The 16,796-nt window shown below is 36.9% G+C and overlaps 1 protein-coding gene across 1 annotated transcript in view; it reads right to left on the reverse strand.

Annotated features, from left to right (window-relative positions):
• ULK4 (unc-51 like kinase 4) overlaps positions 1 to 13,705 on the reverse strand; it is a 252,824-nt gene extending 239,119 nt beyond the window's left edge. Inside the window, exons 1-12 of the mRNA XM_053468376.1 lie at positions 13,437 to 13,705; positions 12,637 to 12,824; positions 10,169 to 10,268; positions 9,223 to 9,362; positions 8,065 to 8,227; positions 7,779 to 7,880; positions 6,330 to 6,407; positions 5,365 to 5,440; positions 3,370 to 3,447; positions 2,597 to 2,670; positions 2,441 to 2,510; positions 1,229 to 1,325 (exon numbers count right to left, since the gene is read on the reverse strand). Coding sequence (XP_053324351.1) covers positions 1,229 to 1,325; positions 2,441 to 2,510; positions 2,597 to 2,670; positions 3,370 to 3,447; positions 5,365 to 5,440; positions 6,330 to 6,407; positions 7,779 to 7,880; positions 8,065 to 8,227; positions 9,223 to 9,362; positions 10,169 to 10,268; positions 12,637 to 12,774 — 1,116 coding nt within the window. The 5' untranslated portion in view covers positions 12,775 to 12,824; positions 13,437 to 13,705. The remainder of the gene's footprint in view (positions 1 to 1,228; positions 1,326 to 2,440; positions 2,511 to 2,596; positions 2,671 to 3,369; positions 3,448 to 5,364; positions 5,441 to 6,329; positions 6,408 to 7,778; positions 7,881 to 8,064; positions 8,228 to 9,222; positions 9,363 to 10,168; positions 10,269 to 12,636; positions 12,825 to 13,436) is intronic.
• Between the last annotated feature and the right edge of the window lie 3,091 nt (positions 13,706 to 16,796).

Here is a 16,796-nt window from a genome sequence, read left to right on the forward strand (position 1 = left end):
CAAGTTTTCCAAATAAGTTCTGGGAAACTTATGCAGCTTACAAGTCCACAAGGAGACTAATTAGGTGAAGAACGTTTTCTAGCGCTCCCTGGACAAGACCATGCCCGCTACTAACACAGCGTCAGACATTAGATGCTGGAAGCACTCCCAGTTAGAAGTTAGGCTTTGGAAAACCTACCATGTCTTCTATACATCATGCAAATAAATATATGCATAAGTAAAGATCTTACCTCCCTAAAACTATGCAACTCCAGAGCTGCAGTGTACCTCCTCCCCCCATTATTGGGAGCGCTTTCTGGTCAAGCACATGGTGGGAGTTGTTGGACCCACTAGAGCTCTTGCACAAGCCAGCAATGGAGATGGCTGCCAGTGAGTACACTGCATGCTCACAGCGGTAAACATGATTTGGGCTGAATGTACCTCCTGAAAGCCAAAGAGCTGAGGACTGGGAAAATAACGCAAACGCATAGAGGAGATTCCAAATCCCTCCATGTATTTGGTAATTAAGATGGCTGGAGTGTAGATCTTTCACATGATTGCAGTTCTGAAGTATTGCTGGTGCTCCATAACACAAATACATTGACATTATATTTCACAGATGAACTTTTGATTAGCTAAAGCATTAAATGTTTATCAAAATAATAAAATAAGATGAACCAAAATGCAGCAACTATCTCAGTAGACAAATTCACGTTTACCATCGTTTCATAATGAAAGGGGGAGGCACCTGCTGTTTTATGACCTCTTTTCAAATCCACAACCGCACACGCTAAAACTTCTATTATTACCTTTAGGTCCCCCATTCTTCAGATTTATTCCCATTAATCAATGTATTGCCATTAAACGTCAAAAATCAGTACATAAAAAACAGCAATTATTTTACACCATGTCATCTTTGATCTCACCGTTGGCATTGTTTAAAAATAAAAGTAGCTCAGTATGCACATGCAGCTAGCATGATATTTTTCTATATAAATATAAAAAAAGTAATAAATAATGTAGAAACATAATGTTTCTTTGTCCTCAGCAGATCCCTACTAATTAACAAATACATACATAGATAGAGGCTTTGTAGCTCATTAATCCCAAATGAATCTCATATCGTATTTTATTTGCATTAACACTAGTAGAATTTTTACTTGTTTCCAAAATTATAATGGTCATCAAAACCGTAAATGGCCTCCTTCCTAGCGCAATGACATAAAGACTACGTAACAAAAACAATTACCTTGGGAAATGTCTTCTTCTGCATCACTTCACTGGCAGGGTCACTTGTTTTTTTGCTTACTTCTACTGCAGTGCTGGCTCTAGGGGTTACACAGGAGCTATAATATAATAAATATTTTATTTTACAAATGGTAATAACCATGATCACTGTATTCAAAGTGATGCTATTGTGAAGCCATCCAAACCTCTCTGCTTGGGATGTCCCATTTAATATATATATATATATATATATATATATATATATATATATATATATATATATATATATATATATATATATATATATATATATATATATATATATATATATATACACATACATACACACACACACAAAAAAAAACTTCAGACTAGATTTCCCTAATACGAAGTGCACAAGAAAAAAGCCTGAGTTTAAAGTAGTGTTATAGCAAGAGAAATATTGTTTCTAATGCATCTACAATTATTAATACATATGTTAACATAAATAAAGGGGATATCTAAAACTTACCACTATGCACTAACATTTAAAAACCTTCTTAATGAGATTTTTCTTCCAAATAATATGACAATGTAACTCATGCCATGAGTGTTGTATAAAAATGTTATGATGCCTTCAATATATCATTTATTTGTCACACGCTCCTCTGCAACTACATGACAAAATATTTTAAAATATAAACTTAGGCTTGGGCTTCTTAAAAAAAACACACACAGTAATTTACACCATGCCTGCTTTTACGAGAATTACTAGATTACAGTTCACTTAAGAATTAACTTTCCAAAAAACAGCAAAGTTGAAAGAGTATATAATATATAACTGGCCTATTTAGTAAACTGTGTAGTGTGGATTTGATGTCCAATAGGGCGAGTGGATGCTTGTTTTGCAGCAGCGGGGCTGCCATTCTCCTAGACCTGGTGCCCTTGGCCTAGTTTGCCTTGGCCAGAATACGTCAATGACCATAGGCATTATAATAATAAAAAAAAAAAAAAAAAAAATTACCAGAAAGGGTCTCTCTTCTCATGAAAAAGCTCATAATTACAGCATAAACAGTAGCATATAGCACCTCATATAATAATGTATGTCAGGCTCCAAAAGAAGAAGTGTCACATCTGATGCAGCAGTATCTGATAATTACAGTACACACCACTAAGTAGCAAATGTGACTTTTGGGTTTCCACGTGGAAGAATCTGTATTAAAAATAAAAATACAGATGTTTTAACCTTGCTTACCTTAGAAGGAAAATGGACTCATTTGATTCTCCATCCAGGGCACTTTTAGGCCTGATATCTGCTACATTTTCTAAGTGGCAAACAAACAAAATATGAAACAAAAATGCAATATTCAAGGGTTATTCAATGAGAAAAGAAGTGCTTGCTGTCACTTACCATTCATAAATGACTTGTGCTGACTTTCAACTGTTCCAAGCTCTTCATTTGTGCCATCAGGCAGTGCAGACTCACTGTTCAGCCAGGACAAAAAGAGAGGAACACTTGACTGCCACTGCCATACACTGGGAAATATGTCACTATAACACCGGTTTTAAATCATTAGCCTACTACCTGTTTGTTTCGGAATATCTGCCCAAGCCCGTATCCTATGATAAAGGGCAGTAAATAGAAATATCACAAAATGTCTATATTTTTAGATTGGCATGAAGGGGGGGGATACTCTGGCTGCCAATGACCTGCAAGCAGGGTCAGGCAGGAAGGATCAATATAGAAGTAGTTTTGGCTGATATGCAAGATATAGGACAGAGAGGGCTCCAATTGGGAGCTAGATTTTTATGTTTTTATTTTGGTTTTGGTGTATTTCTTTTTTAAATTTGTAAATATCACAGTTTACCAGAATATTGCTGTTCGTGGGCCTTATTGCCTCAGAAGACTTTAGTGGCCCTTAGTTAAAGAGGAATTTCACACATGTATATACTTTTATGATCTACTTTGGTAAATCCCCTCTTTATAATCTCAATCACCAGATCCAGTATGGGTCTGTAATAAGCAGTAGATGAGAAAAATGGATATTGCTATATTATATTAGCCCAAGAGAAAATAATTAAACCAACATAGAAAAAGATGTAAAGTAATATAAGCTTTTGGGACCTTAGAAGAACAGACCTCTGAGATTTGTAGTAAGCAAAGAGGAAATATATGTAACATACCTTGCTGATGGAACATAATTTACTCCAGCGAATGCATCTTTCCAAAATGCATGGCAAAGTAAATCTTTCCAAGTCATTCTAAAGGAAAACATTCATAGATCACTAACTTTGAAACAAGGACTCCAATAATCACCAGTTTTACAAGCACTGACTTAATATGGTACCGCAGAATGTGTCGATACTACTAATAGCATTGCTAAGAACAGTTCATTGCTTGATCAAATAATGAGCCAAAAGTGATTTCGATGCATTTTAGAATGGTTTAACAGTAGTATTACTTTATGAAGGGCATATTTTGTAGCCCAGGATGTAATTCTGTCAGCAGTACAAGATAAGTATGAGCTTTCACAACAGCATTAAAGTCTGAATTTTCCATATTTGGCCATCTGCTAACAGAAAAACAGCTGGGAAGGAACATATTACATAATAATGATTTAAACTGACTAAAACAGCAGTGTCAAGAGAACATAGCTAAGTAAGGATTCAATGTTGCATTTTGGATGCAGCTGACACCTATAAGGTCTCCTATCAGAGAACTGCTTCCATGGAGAAGACAGGAGTATCAGCAGGTAAAGAGGCTCTTTTTAACTCCTAAACTCTTAAATTTGATGATTCTACAAATCTTACATTTAATATTAATAATGTGTGCATAATTGTTTGCTTAAGAGTAAAAAGTATCACTAAATGCAAAGTCAATAAAATCCCAAATTAAGGAGTTTCGAGTGTTGAAGTTTGTCCATCTAGCAGAAAGTTTTTGGTGCTAATGTTAACAATACTTTCTACAGAAAGGGAAAGTGCAGTTCAAGAAACACGCCACTGTGTGGCGCTTGTGTTTATGTATCCATATATGCTCTAAACTGAGCTTGTAGACAGAGATGAGCATGGAAGCATAAACCATAACAGTGTCTGAAGACATTAGTTACTCAAAACATTGAAAGTAAAATTTTCATTTTTTTAATTAAAAAAATAAAAAGGTTTCCCAGCTTTCCCCCTCTACCTAGCTGTTCACCTAGCCAGCAGCAGAGATGGTATGTGGTGGGGTTCAATCTAGAAGTCTTCAGCTAGGGGAGGATACTTTAGAAACACATGAATATGTACCCTCCATGCATGTGCCTGCATATGCGCGCTCAACAGTACTGGTAATTCATTTCCAAATTTGTTAATAAAGAATAAAAGGTATTTATCATTTTGTAAAACAAACTCAAGGGACAGCGCTTAAGGTAAATATAAAAAGAAATATCTTAATAGAAACGAAAACACACATACATAATATAATGAGTATCAAATAAAAACACCAATAAATAATACACAATAAAATATAAAAAAAAATTAGTGTAACAAGTATATATAAATAATCCAAAATGGTAAAAGAAAGTCTTTCTGCCCCAACAAGGGATAATATATCGGCACTAAATAGGCAAGAAAGAGAATACTTACCACTGAGAAAACTGTGCCTAGCTGGATTATTTATATATACTTGTTAATATTGTTTATAATTTTATTGTGTATTATTTATTGGCGTTTTTATTTTACATGCATTATCTTATGTATGTGTTTTGTATCTATTAAGATATTTATTTTTATATTTAAATTAAGCGCTGTCTCTTGAGTTTGTTTTTGTCTTTATAGGTTTTCCCTATTTCTTTGGGAGTCTGTTATCAAGATTAGCTGCTTTGTATTGCATTTGTTACCATTCATTGTTTATATTAAAGCCCAATATCCTAATAAATATTATTTTTCATATACTATTCACATATATTTATTGTTATGGGGCTATATCCCCTTTTCTATATATGGTAGGTAAATATTATGGATATTAATTGCCATATACTATTCACATATATTTATTTAGTGGTGTGGGGCTATATATTTTTTTCCCACAGATCAAGCGCTGTATTTTTTGTTTTTTGCTTTTATTTATCATTTTCTGACATATACCTTCCTTACAGTCAGAGTGACCTGCTGAAGGATTATCTAAAACCAGAATATACCTACCGCTTGAGAGGATCTTTCTGAAGTAAGGCATTAAGTAAATCAAGGAAGTCGGCTGATGGCTTGGCAGCTGATGGCCCTAGAAATATAGTGTGATAAACAGTCAGGGGTGTAAAAAGTTGAACACTGATAAAGAAGAACTGACTTTCAAACAAACCGAGGAAAGGTTAACTTTGCTGCAGACCTCCAGCCCTTCAAAGACCACAAACAGGCCAGGAATTCTGTATAACATTATCTGAAAGCAAGTGGTTTTAAGAAATGTAAATGAGCTACCTATGGGATATTAAGGATTGTGGAGGCTTTGAGGACTGGAGTAGTGCAAACCTGACCCAGTGTATTACTGGCTACTAAGAAGGCTAAATTATCACTCTGAAAAAAGAAAAAAAAAAACAAAAAAAACAACCCCAAACACCATAAAACATGGCAAATTCTCTACAATAGTAATGTTGCACTGTTGGGTTTATTTACTAAAAAAGGAGTATTCTGTAGAGTTTGCAGGAGAGTTACAGTTTTATTTCACTATAAAAGGGCCAAGGCGGGTGAACTGCTGCTGCAAGAATAGTTTGATTGGCCCTGTATGAAGCTTATTAAAAGCCGCTTCATTTGTTTGCGCTAAACATGGCCCTTTATAATGCAAAATGAAGTTGAAGCGTCAACTGTCCTCCCGATTACCTTTTAGTAAGTAATCCATTATGTGATCACTCACATGCTGTTGGGCAAAGCATAGTTTTTGTTATAAGTTGCCCAAAATTGCTTAACTTAATAATCACAGCAATATTATCTTTATCTTGGTCAAAGTGAAAAATACACTATTTCAAAAGAATGTATGCAAAATATGTGCAGGATAGTTTTTCTAGAAAAAGAATAAAAAAAGTTTCAGATAATTATCCTTCCATATCGAAACAGCACACACTGGTACGAGAATTCGGAAAGCACATTTTCTATGAAATGTATGGAGCACTGCGTACCTTGAGGTGGAGGGAAGTCTTTGCTTACAATCTGCTCAATAAGTTCAGAGAAACTTTCAGAGAAAAATGGCGGCCGACCTGTAAAATGTATATAGATTAACTAAAGATTGCAAACAAACCCAATTACTGGAAAAAAGAGGGGGGAAACAGCACCAAGTATTCCAGCATAAAGCAGGACATTCTCTGCAATTGAGCCCCACATACATTCCAGGACAAGCGACAATGGTTGTCTGTCTATTCCAAAAACAATGCAAGTTTCCATATTAAAGGGCCACAAGCAAGAACGAAACGTTTTCCATGTACACTAAAAGGTGCAGTTACACCTATTTTATGTAAAACATCTTTATTACTTTTGAATTACAAATTCTAAAAGGAAGCAGAATTGTGTGAGCGATATCTGCCTACCCATCTTTTCTTACAATGTTACAGTTATTATTCTTCTAGCAATGGCAGCATCAAAAGATGTATAGAATGGAATTCAGTAGGTTACAGTTACAAAAAGTATTATGTTTTGGTTACCAGGCAAAACACAAAGCAGCACTTTAACATAATCATGAGAACCATCTGGAATATTCTCTGACTCGGGGGGGGGCACTCATATTATTCTAAAGAAATTTTGGGATTATCCCAAAATACAGTTGTGAAAAGTACTGTATTTGCTCGGTTACCCTGATTATAACACGACCCCCCAAAATCTGAATATTAATTTAGGAAAAAAGAAAAGGCCTGCATATAAGATGACCCTAAAGGGAAAAAGTGTTACTAGTAAATATTAATTCATGTAAACTATTTTTTCATATTTAATAAAAGCTATGATTGAGAAAGTTTTTTTTTTTTTTTTTTTTTTTTTTTTATTTCCAACCTTTTATTTTCCAACCTGACCCCCATTTATGCACATCTGCCCCCAGGCTTACCACTCTGCCTCCCTGATATGCCTTTTAACCCCCTATATGCCACTCTGCCTCCAGAAATGCCTTATACCCCTATATGCCACTCAGAGCATTTGCTCTGAAAAAACCTTGTCTTATAATCGAGCAAATACAGTTGTATTCAAAATTCTGTTTAATCTGTACTATGTACAGCATTAAGTTAACCTGTACTCAATCTCTCCTAAAACTATAACTTGGTGACCACATGGAGAAGCAGATAGGCTAAGTATTGTTGGGATTGGATATTCCTCTTGCAGTGTAAAGGTTAAAACTGGGTAAGCGTAGTAAAACATTGTATTAATTGTGCCATTATCATTGACTATACTGAAACACAGTGTTTTCCATAATTAACCAGATTTAATGAAAGCCCACCTTGTCCATCCTGAACAGGCCCACATTAGACAGAACTGAAAAAGTTTGTGAAACGTACAAAAATCATGTTCACTGATTTCTTTTGGCTTTAACAATCGTACTTAAAACAGGAACGCACGTTTGAAGGGGAAACATACAGCGAACCAACCTGTAAACATCTCATATAACACACATCCTAAGGACCACAGATCACTAGCGATGGAGAAATCTGCTCCTTTGATTATTTCTGGAGCTACGTAAACAGGAGAACCTGCAACACACAAAACATCACAGTGAGTCTTCAACATATCGTTCAATGTTACACCAAGATTTAACACACCTGAATGATTTTCTTTAGTAAATTCTGCAAACCAAGTTACGTGTAAACATAAAATTAAAATGTGTGTGTGACTACAGATAGTATCATTGTTAATACTCACATATTTTAATATTACCTTTTATTTTGTTTCTCAAGATTCGTCTGGGAGTAGATTCCCCAACATCACTAGAATGCTCCTCTGACCCAATCATTGCAAAAAACTCTTCTAGGTTTTCTCCCTCTGCTTTGGACAAACTGAAGTTTGTGAATTTTAAAGTGCCAGGGCCATCAAGGAGGATCTACAAGAAGTCACAGAAAAATATCAAATAAAGGGGGTATGTATGTATGTATGTATGTATGTATGTGAACATGAACGTCTAAGTGTATTTGGGCATCACGTATATGTGAGCATGAATGTCTATGTATAAGTCTTTGTACATGACAAGCTGGGCTGTCACTGATAAGCTGCTTGAAGGCAAAGATGGCACTCACAAGCTGTTCCGGGCAAAGGTGTGGGACATTTTTGCACCGTGTCTTTGCGGCTTCTAGTTACTCCCCTGGTCACGTGCCTCCCATGCCTGCACTAATGGTAACGCAAGCAGCCGCTGCTTACTGCCCAAATCTACAGCCAGGAAAGGTAAGGAAATGGTGTATATAACAGAAACAGATGGAGGAGGAAAACACAAAATGTGGAAAAGAGATGGAGGAGGTGGAATAAGACAAAAAAAGGGCTGAAAGAGATGGCAGGCATGCAGTAAATATAATTGGAATATCTCTCTAAAATACATATATGAAACATAACTTTTTAATTTATATCTATAAAAACATAACCTGGTTACTCTGTCTTTCCTGATTGGACAACACCTTGCTAATTAATTAGACCATACTGGTCTTGTACTACTATTATTGGGGCGATTTTTTTATTTCACTAAATGAGTATTTTTATTTTTTTTTTAACTCTTTATACTTTGCTATAATCTAACATGTATGTCTTGCTTTGTTCTTGAAATTATATATTTTTTTAACATTTAAATGTACAGTTTATTCCGATGACAAAAACACACAATTTAAAAGTTTTTGTGTTACAATTATGCTGCATTTTTGTGAGCTGCTTTGAACACAGTACCCAGTTCAGGCTTGAGGACCAAATACAATAAATAACAATAACAGTGAGTTTCATTTTTCACATAGCAGAACAAAAATGTTTAATGTGCAACTTGGCTGAAGGGCTGCAACCTCATTGGTGACTATTAAGCATTTTTCACCTGGAGAGCTTGCTTCACATGTATCTCACCTTTCGAGGAGTAAGATCACAGAAGACAATTCCAAGTTCATGGATATGCTTTAATCCTGAAACTAGGTCAATGCCAAATTCTCTTATTGTTTCTTCTGGTAGATGGTCGTCCTGTGTAATGACCGTTTCTAGCGACCCACCTGCAGTATAATTCATCTTGTAATAAATATACAGATAATACATCCAAAGTTTTAAAACAATAGAATAAATGTAATACATTCATGATGTGGGATATTCTTTATTCAAAATATAATGACAGCTTGATGAAAAAGATCAGTTTTCCAGAAATAATGTCACTTTCCATGCAATTTACAATTAATTGTATTCTTGCGCAAATGAATGAACTAGAATTAGTTCTGGGACCGAAACCAAGCAAAACACAAAGGGAAAAATCACAAAAGTAATCTTTTAATAAACCAAGATGAGGTCTGATCATGACTGCAAGTGTCAATTAAAATCAAAAGGTAATTTTGGTGAAAAAGTCATTATAAAACAAAATTAAAATGTAAAAAAATAATAATAAAAAAAACAGGTTAAAGGGAATGCGAAAGTACCATGGGAAAAAAATATATATATTTTTCTCCTTGACTATAAAATAAAGTGCTGTATAGTGTAATATTGATCAAACCAGATTTTTGTCAATGCTGATTTTTTTGCTCCACTAAACTCCCTTTATTCTGTTAGTCATGAATAATTTTGGGAAAGGTTCCCATCTTAAAAAATAGTTGATTTTTTATGCTAATAAAGTCTGTTCCTCACGACTCTGCTGTTTGCCGTGGGAAGTATGATAAGAAGTGTTTGTCTAGGTGTTTGAAGCAGTGGAGAAAGAAATTGTGCGAGACCTGAAGTATTAATCCAAAAAGAGTCTTTTTATTATAATTGGTTGCACGCAAACATATTATGGATTGGGTTTTACAGGAGGTCTATTCCTTTTGGAAGCACTCACCTGTGCAGAGCTCCACGACAAGCCACAGATGGTTACTGGTCTCATACCACTCATAAAACATAACTACATTCTTATGCTTTATGTTGTGGGTCAAACGTACCTGCAAGAAAACAAACATAATCAGGAATCCAAAAGCCCCCCTTTTCTTTAGCAGTTTACCCATGTCACTCCTAATTCTGGTTTTGGTATGACCCTGCCTTGATGATTAATCTTAGGGTATCTTGTCATGTATCTAGTAAGACGTCAGACTGCATTTGCTCCAACTTGTTGCTCATTGCGGTTTATCCAACTGTAATCTAGGGCTATGTGTATAGTGGATTCCTAGGTACTGAATTATGGCTTGATAGACTACTGGTGCCTTCTCTTGCCCACCGATCTTAGCTTGCTGTCATTTTCTTCAAATAAATGAGCATTTTCTCTTTAGTCGTGTCTAAAAAGAGCCCACAAAAATGTTCGCAAGCATCTCACTTTCAAAATAAATACACATGTACAGAAAGAAGCAAAGCCCACATCCAAACTGTCAAGACACCAACTGCTGGTGGAGGTGGGGGCATCACATTAAATGAACTCCTTTCAGCTGTTTAGTACAGCTGCTTCTGCCTCCCGTATTTGGAATAAACATAAATATCTACATTTTTTTAGTATTAATTCCAGAGTTCTGTATGGCTTTGTCATGTTGCATTTTAGATTACATACATACAGAATAAATGCTGAGCACTGGTTGGCATACACAATCAAACACACAGCCAGCTGGGTTTAGCCCTTACTCTAGCTTCTGAAAGTATATAAAGTATTTAACATGGGACAAAAAGTTGCAACAATAGCATTCGAACATTTTGCCTCCCAAGTGGTCCTCTTCACATTTTGGTCTCCTCATGGATAGTAGAAAGCTTAGATTGCGGGTACCATTGAATAGAATGTAACAGCTCAAACATAGTGCTACTCTCTGTCAGCAGAGCCTGGATACATTGTAACTAACATCTGCAGCGCAACTAAACACCGTGTGTGTGTGTGTGTGTGCGTGTTAACCTCTTTAACACTAAAAGTCAAAACTTCCATACATTTGTAGCTAACCTCCTTAGTGCAGTGGCATCTGCAGCTTTCATTTCTAGGGGGGGGGACAATTAAAAAACGCTACATATACAGTGTATGTGTATGTATGTATATATATATATATATATATATATATATATATATACACACACACACACACCATATATATGCCTTAGACATGAATTTCTAGTATGTACGCATCTCTTTGAAGTAAAGACTGTGATTGAATTATGAACTCAAACAACAGCTGAACTGGCAGTTTGTTTTCATTCTTTAATATTAGCCCCTTGGGCCTTGCTTACCAAACAGCCCAACATGAGTCAACTTTGTCCCCAAACAGCCCACCCTGTGCCATCTTTGTCCCATAAACACCCTGCCTGTGCCATCTTGGTCCGCAAGGCTTAAACACCCTGTCTGTGCCATCTTTGCCTTTCCACAAATCAATTATACCCCTATGATACACACAAACACAATTACAGTCACTCAATTTATTCGCTCACTCTTTCACAAATTTACATATATTCATTAATTCATTCTCACAAATTCATTAATTCACACAATTCATCCACACATTAATTCATCCTCTCTTACTTATTCCTGGGGGACCGCTTGGCGCCCCTCTCTCTCCTCCGTATCTATCACGGCTGCACAAAAAAAAAAAAAAAAAAAAAAAAAAAAAAAAAAAGATAGCGTTTCAGTTGGGGGAGGCCTTAGTGCTGAAGCAGAGTTTTGAGATGTGTGTGTGGTCAACCTTTTTGCTATTATAGCAAAAAAAATACCATGTGTTTAGTGAAAAGGACATGCCATCATATGCACTTTAATACTTATGATAGCTGTGGTTTCCCTTTAAATGTAATCTCTCAATATCCTTTGTATAGGCCAGTTTTTCCTATTTGAATTTGGTAACCCTATGCTAGATAGAGGATACAGTTTCTCCTACACATTTTGCTATTGAGTACCCACACTGTGTTCAAACCTTTATTTCTATGTTGGCAAATGACAAAGAAAACATTTGAGATATTTTGACTCTTGGGCTGAGAGCATGCATGTGCATACCCACAATCCTTTGCAGAATTACTCCATGCTAGGGGGCTTTGGAGCTAAACTTAAGTATCATTTTTTCTTTTATCTATACATGTTCTAGCACTCCTGCATCATACTTACCTGCTGTGCTCATCTACATATTACTGGAGGACAGGTCCACTATAAACCTTTTACTGTCACTATCGCAAACTACAGCAAAACTTATCAATGGCTCTGTTCATGTACATACGGGCTTGGAAGAATAACCCTTAGCCAGTAGCAACTCAGTCCACTCAAAGTTATTTATATCGAAAACTGTGAATTTTATTGTAAGGATAAACCAAACACATACATACGTATATATGGATACACTGACTTAATGTCATACTTACCCAGTTTGTTATTTCAGCTCTTTTGCTTTTATCAATGCAAAGTATTGCGACAAAGTTAATAGTCCCTTTTCTTCTGCCTTTGTATACAATGGACTTGCTGCCTTTTCCAACTTCTTCATACAAAATAAAGTTCTCCATTGTCTCGGTATATGGAGGACAGCAGAGATGTGTTTCTAGTAGCGAAGAACCTAGGAAAAAAATTAAATTATATATATATATATATATATATATATATATATATATATATATATATATATATATATATATATACACACACACACACACGTGTGTATTTAAATATAAACTTGTAACATGTTTATATATATATATATATATATACATACATACATACATACACACACATATTGCGTGCAACAAGTGGAGTTGTAAATTAGTTTCAAATGATACATTAAAAGTTTGGAGATTTATTGTGTTTGTATACTAATTTACTATACAACATATTCCTCTTACATCAAAACCAATGAAATGAAAACACGATCAAAGTACAGTTAATTAATGGGAGACGATCACATCGAACAAATGCTTGTATATATCTTATACATTTATACAACCGACACAGGTGATCATTACCGACTGAACTTAAACTGTGTTATAATGCAGAATAGCCCAAACACCATGAAAGAAAGAGCCTTTAAAGCAGATCGGGTAAACAGATGCCTAGTTTCCTATAAGCATGGCTGACCCCGTATAGAAAAACATTCATGTAAAAGATGCCCTGTATGGATGGGCACACGTAACACACCTATAGTGCTGCTGGGCAAGGACAACAAGATGCCTACCTGCTCTGCGGCTGGGAGTGAGCGGAATGACGTGAGCGCCAAGTAACTCTCACAACATCCCTGTGACGTCACGCAATCAGCTCAATAACTGTATAGCCCTAGAGCACGCTTTAAACCGACAGGCAAACGGCTGGTAGGCGAACGGCCATTCAGCGGAACTGTAGCGTTATCCACACCGTGGGGTATGCTTTTGGCTATTTCACTTAAATGTACAAAGCGGTCCCTATTAATAAACACATTAATGTTCTCTATTAAAGGTACGAGTAAATATTTTCATGCATTATCCTGCTAGGGTGTAGAAAGTGAGGAACGGCTGATAGAATGATGAGGGTGTTTGGAAGGGCTGCCCCTTTTCTGTTAGGCCTTTTGGATTGTCCCGTCGCTGTAGCAACGAGGCGGGAGAGAAAGGACGCTTCATTTTTGTGCCGCGGATTGGGTTGATACAGACAGATCACGTGATCGTCAGTCATGGAATAGATTTGAACGGAAAACAAGTACTGAACTGTCTTTTATGAGCCTCTGCTCTGCGAAGTTAACGACCCCACCACCGGGATCTCTGCAGTTACATGTTTCTGACGACCACCTATAAAATGCTCCCTGTATGATGGGCATTCCTGGGAGCTTTCAGGGGTATTCCGTAAGGGGGGCTCTGGGTACCCGGAGCCTAAGAGTTCCCGGTTGGGGCTATTACAGCCGTATGGTTAACTCATCTAGCGACTCACTACATTGAATGTTCACAGAAGGCTATTAAAGGGTTAACAATACCTGTGGGGTAATCCATTCAAAAGGAGCGTGTGGTTGCTATGGTGATAAAAATCCTTTCAAAACTCTACGTAACATAATGTATTTTTATACTTTTTTTTTATTGAGGGCTAAATATTTTGGTAAAACTATCTCATGCAACCTTTTCAGTAAACTTAATACTTTGTGTAAGGATTTAAAAAAAAAATACCCTTGTGCATACCGGTAGTATGAAAATTGGTCATATTTTTAATAGCAATTTTTCGAAATGATTCTGCGTGTGGCATATTCCATTATTTTCTATGATTTGCAGACATTCTATCAGTCATTGTGATATATATTTTTAAGCTCATCCTATCCTGCTTCACAGCTATCTGCGTCTACAGTACTGCAGAATATGATGATCCTAAATTAATGAATAAATAATAATAATTATTTAGTGCATGGGGAACTAATGTGCTCATCATTGTATCTGACCATAAGCTGTAAGTGCATTGTAAGTAAATGAAGCAACATACCAGATCCTACTAGCTGATGTCTATTAGGTCACAGCATACTTGGCAGTGGTTGGCATGTGTTGACCACATAATGCAGTGGGCAGCATGATATCACAAGAACCTTCACCTGCTGCTCGGTAACGCTGTTAGGGCTTGAACTGTGCCCAATGTTGGCATCACTCAGGATTCCCATATATCAGAACAGTGGCTGGCACAGCCGTCATCCAGGTCACACGTCTGGTTGTCGTGACTGTCCTAGTCAATTCAGGCTATGTGGCAGCTGCTGGTTGCAGTTGCTGAGAAGTGTTTCAAAATGAAAGACAGCTAGCATTTCTGGGAGGCATAGGTATTGCGACACATGCAGCAGGAATTCACTGGCCATACCGTGTACTGGGAGAGCATGCTGTAGTGGCCAAGATCTCATACCTAGAAGGTCCTCCCAACTCCTTCCTTCAAGGAAAGTGCGGACACTCTGACATACCTGTAATCTTGGGTGACAATCTTATCTCTGTTGGGACTAATATTCCAGCAATCCTCACGGCCTGAGAATATTAGAGTTTTGAAATGTATGTTGCGGCAAAGCAGGTCCCACAAGTACATCATTGTTCTGGTCCCTCCACCACAGTATGGTTGCCACTGCCCCTATAACTACACAGTGTCAAGGGTCTAATCAGCAGAGCAAACTTCTATCTCCAGACTCAATGTTCAGTGAAGCTCTATTTACAAAGTGTGCACGTTGTGTTGAAAATGCTAGTTGTGCAGGCATTACTGGATAATATGTAACCTATTTTAGAGGGATTTGCATTATCTTTATTATCTTTCTTGATTGATTATACAGTCAATGTAGGGTTGGATGCATTGAGAGAGAAAACATCTTGCAATGTCTGTTTATGAGCGTCTTCTGGCAAAATCGGCCCTATGTATGTTGCTGCACAATAGACCTTAAGGGGCATGTCCAGGTAACATGTCTCAGGTTTGACAACATAACACATTACATTTAGATAAATAAATATGGACCAACCAAGCACTTCCCGGAGCAGAAGCTCACTAGGTTTGAACTTTAAATCAGTCCCAATGCTGCTGCAGTTTGCCAGGCTGTTCATGGACACGAGCATGTGCAAGGGAGTGTGTGTGAAAGCGTCTGGCGTGTATATATATATATATATATATATATATATATATATATATATATATATATATATATATATATATATATACATATATACACACTGGACGCTTTATTAGGTACCCCTTGCTAGTACCAGGCTGGTCCCCCTTTTGCCTTCAGTACTGCCTTCATTCTTCGTGGCATACTTTCTACAAGGTGCTGGAAACATTCCTCAGAGATTTTGGTCCATATGGACATGATGGCATCACACAGTTTTCGACAAATCTGCAGGCATCGCTGCAGATTTGTCGGCTTCACATCCATAATGTGAATCTTCTCTTCCACCATATCCCTCTGTGCTCTATTGGATTGAGATCTGGTTCAAGAAACCAGTTTGAGATTATGTGAGCTTTGTGACATGGTGCATTATCCAGCTGAAAGTAGCCATCAGAAGATGGATACACTGTGGTCATATAGGGATGGACATGGTCAGCAACAATACTCAGGTAGGCTGTCACATTTAAACAATGCTCAATTTGTACTAAGGGGCCCAAAGTCTGCAAAGAAAATGTCCCCCACACCATTACACCACCACCCCCAGCCTGAACCATTGATACAAGGCAGGATGGATCCATGCTTTCATGTTGTTTACACCAAAGTCTGACCCTACCATCTGAATGTCGCAGCTTGAATCGGGACTCATCAGACCAGGCAACGTTCTTCCGGTCTTCCATTGTCCAATTTTGGTGAACCTGTGCTAATTGTAGCCTCAGTTTCCGGTTCTTAGCTAACAGGATCGGCACCTAGTGTGGTCTTCCGCTGCTGTAGCCCATCTGCTTCAAGGTTCGACGTGTTGTGCGTTCAGAGATGGTATTCTCCATACCTTCATATATTATGTTTATTGCTGGTTTGAAGAGTTATTTACTTAAAAACTCCAAACATATAGAAACATTTAGAAAGACAAAAAAAATGTAAATTCATGGCTGGCCAAATCTCTGGAGAAAGCTAATTATT

The sequence above is a fragment of the Spea bombifrons genome, chromosome 5 (assembly GCF_027358695.1).
Source record: "Spea bombifrons isolate aSpeBom1 chromosome 5, aSpeBom1.2.pri, whole genome shotgun sequence".
Classification (NCBI taxonomy): Eukaryota; Metazoa; Chordata; class Amphibia; order Anura; family Pelobatidae; genus Spea; species Spea bombifrons.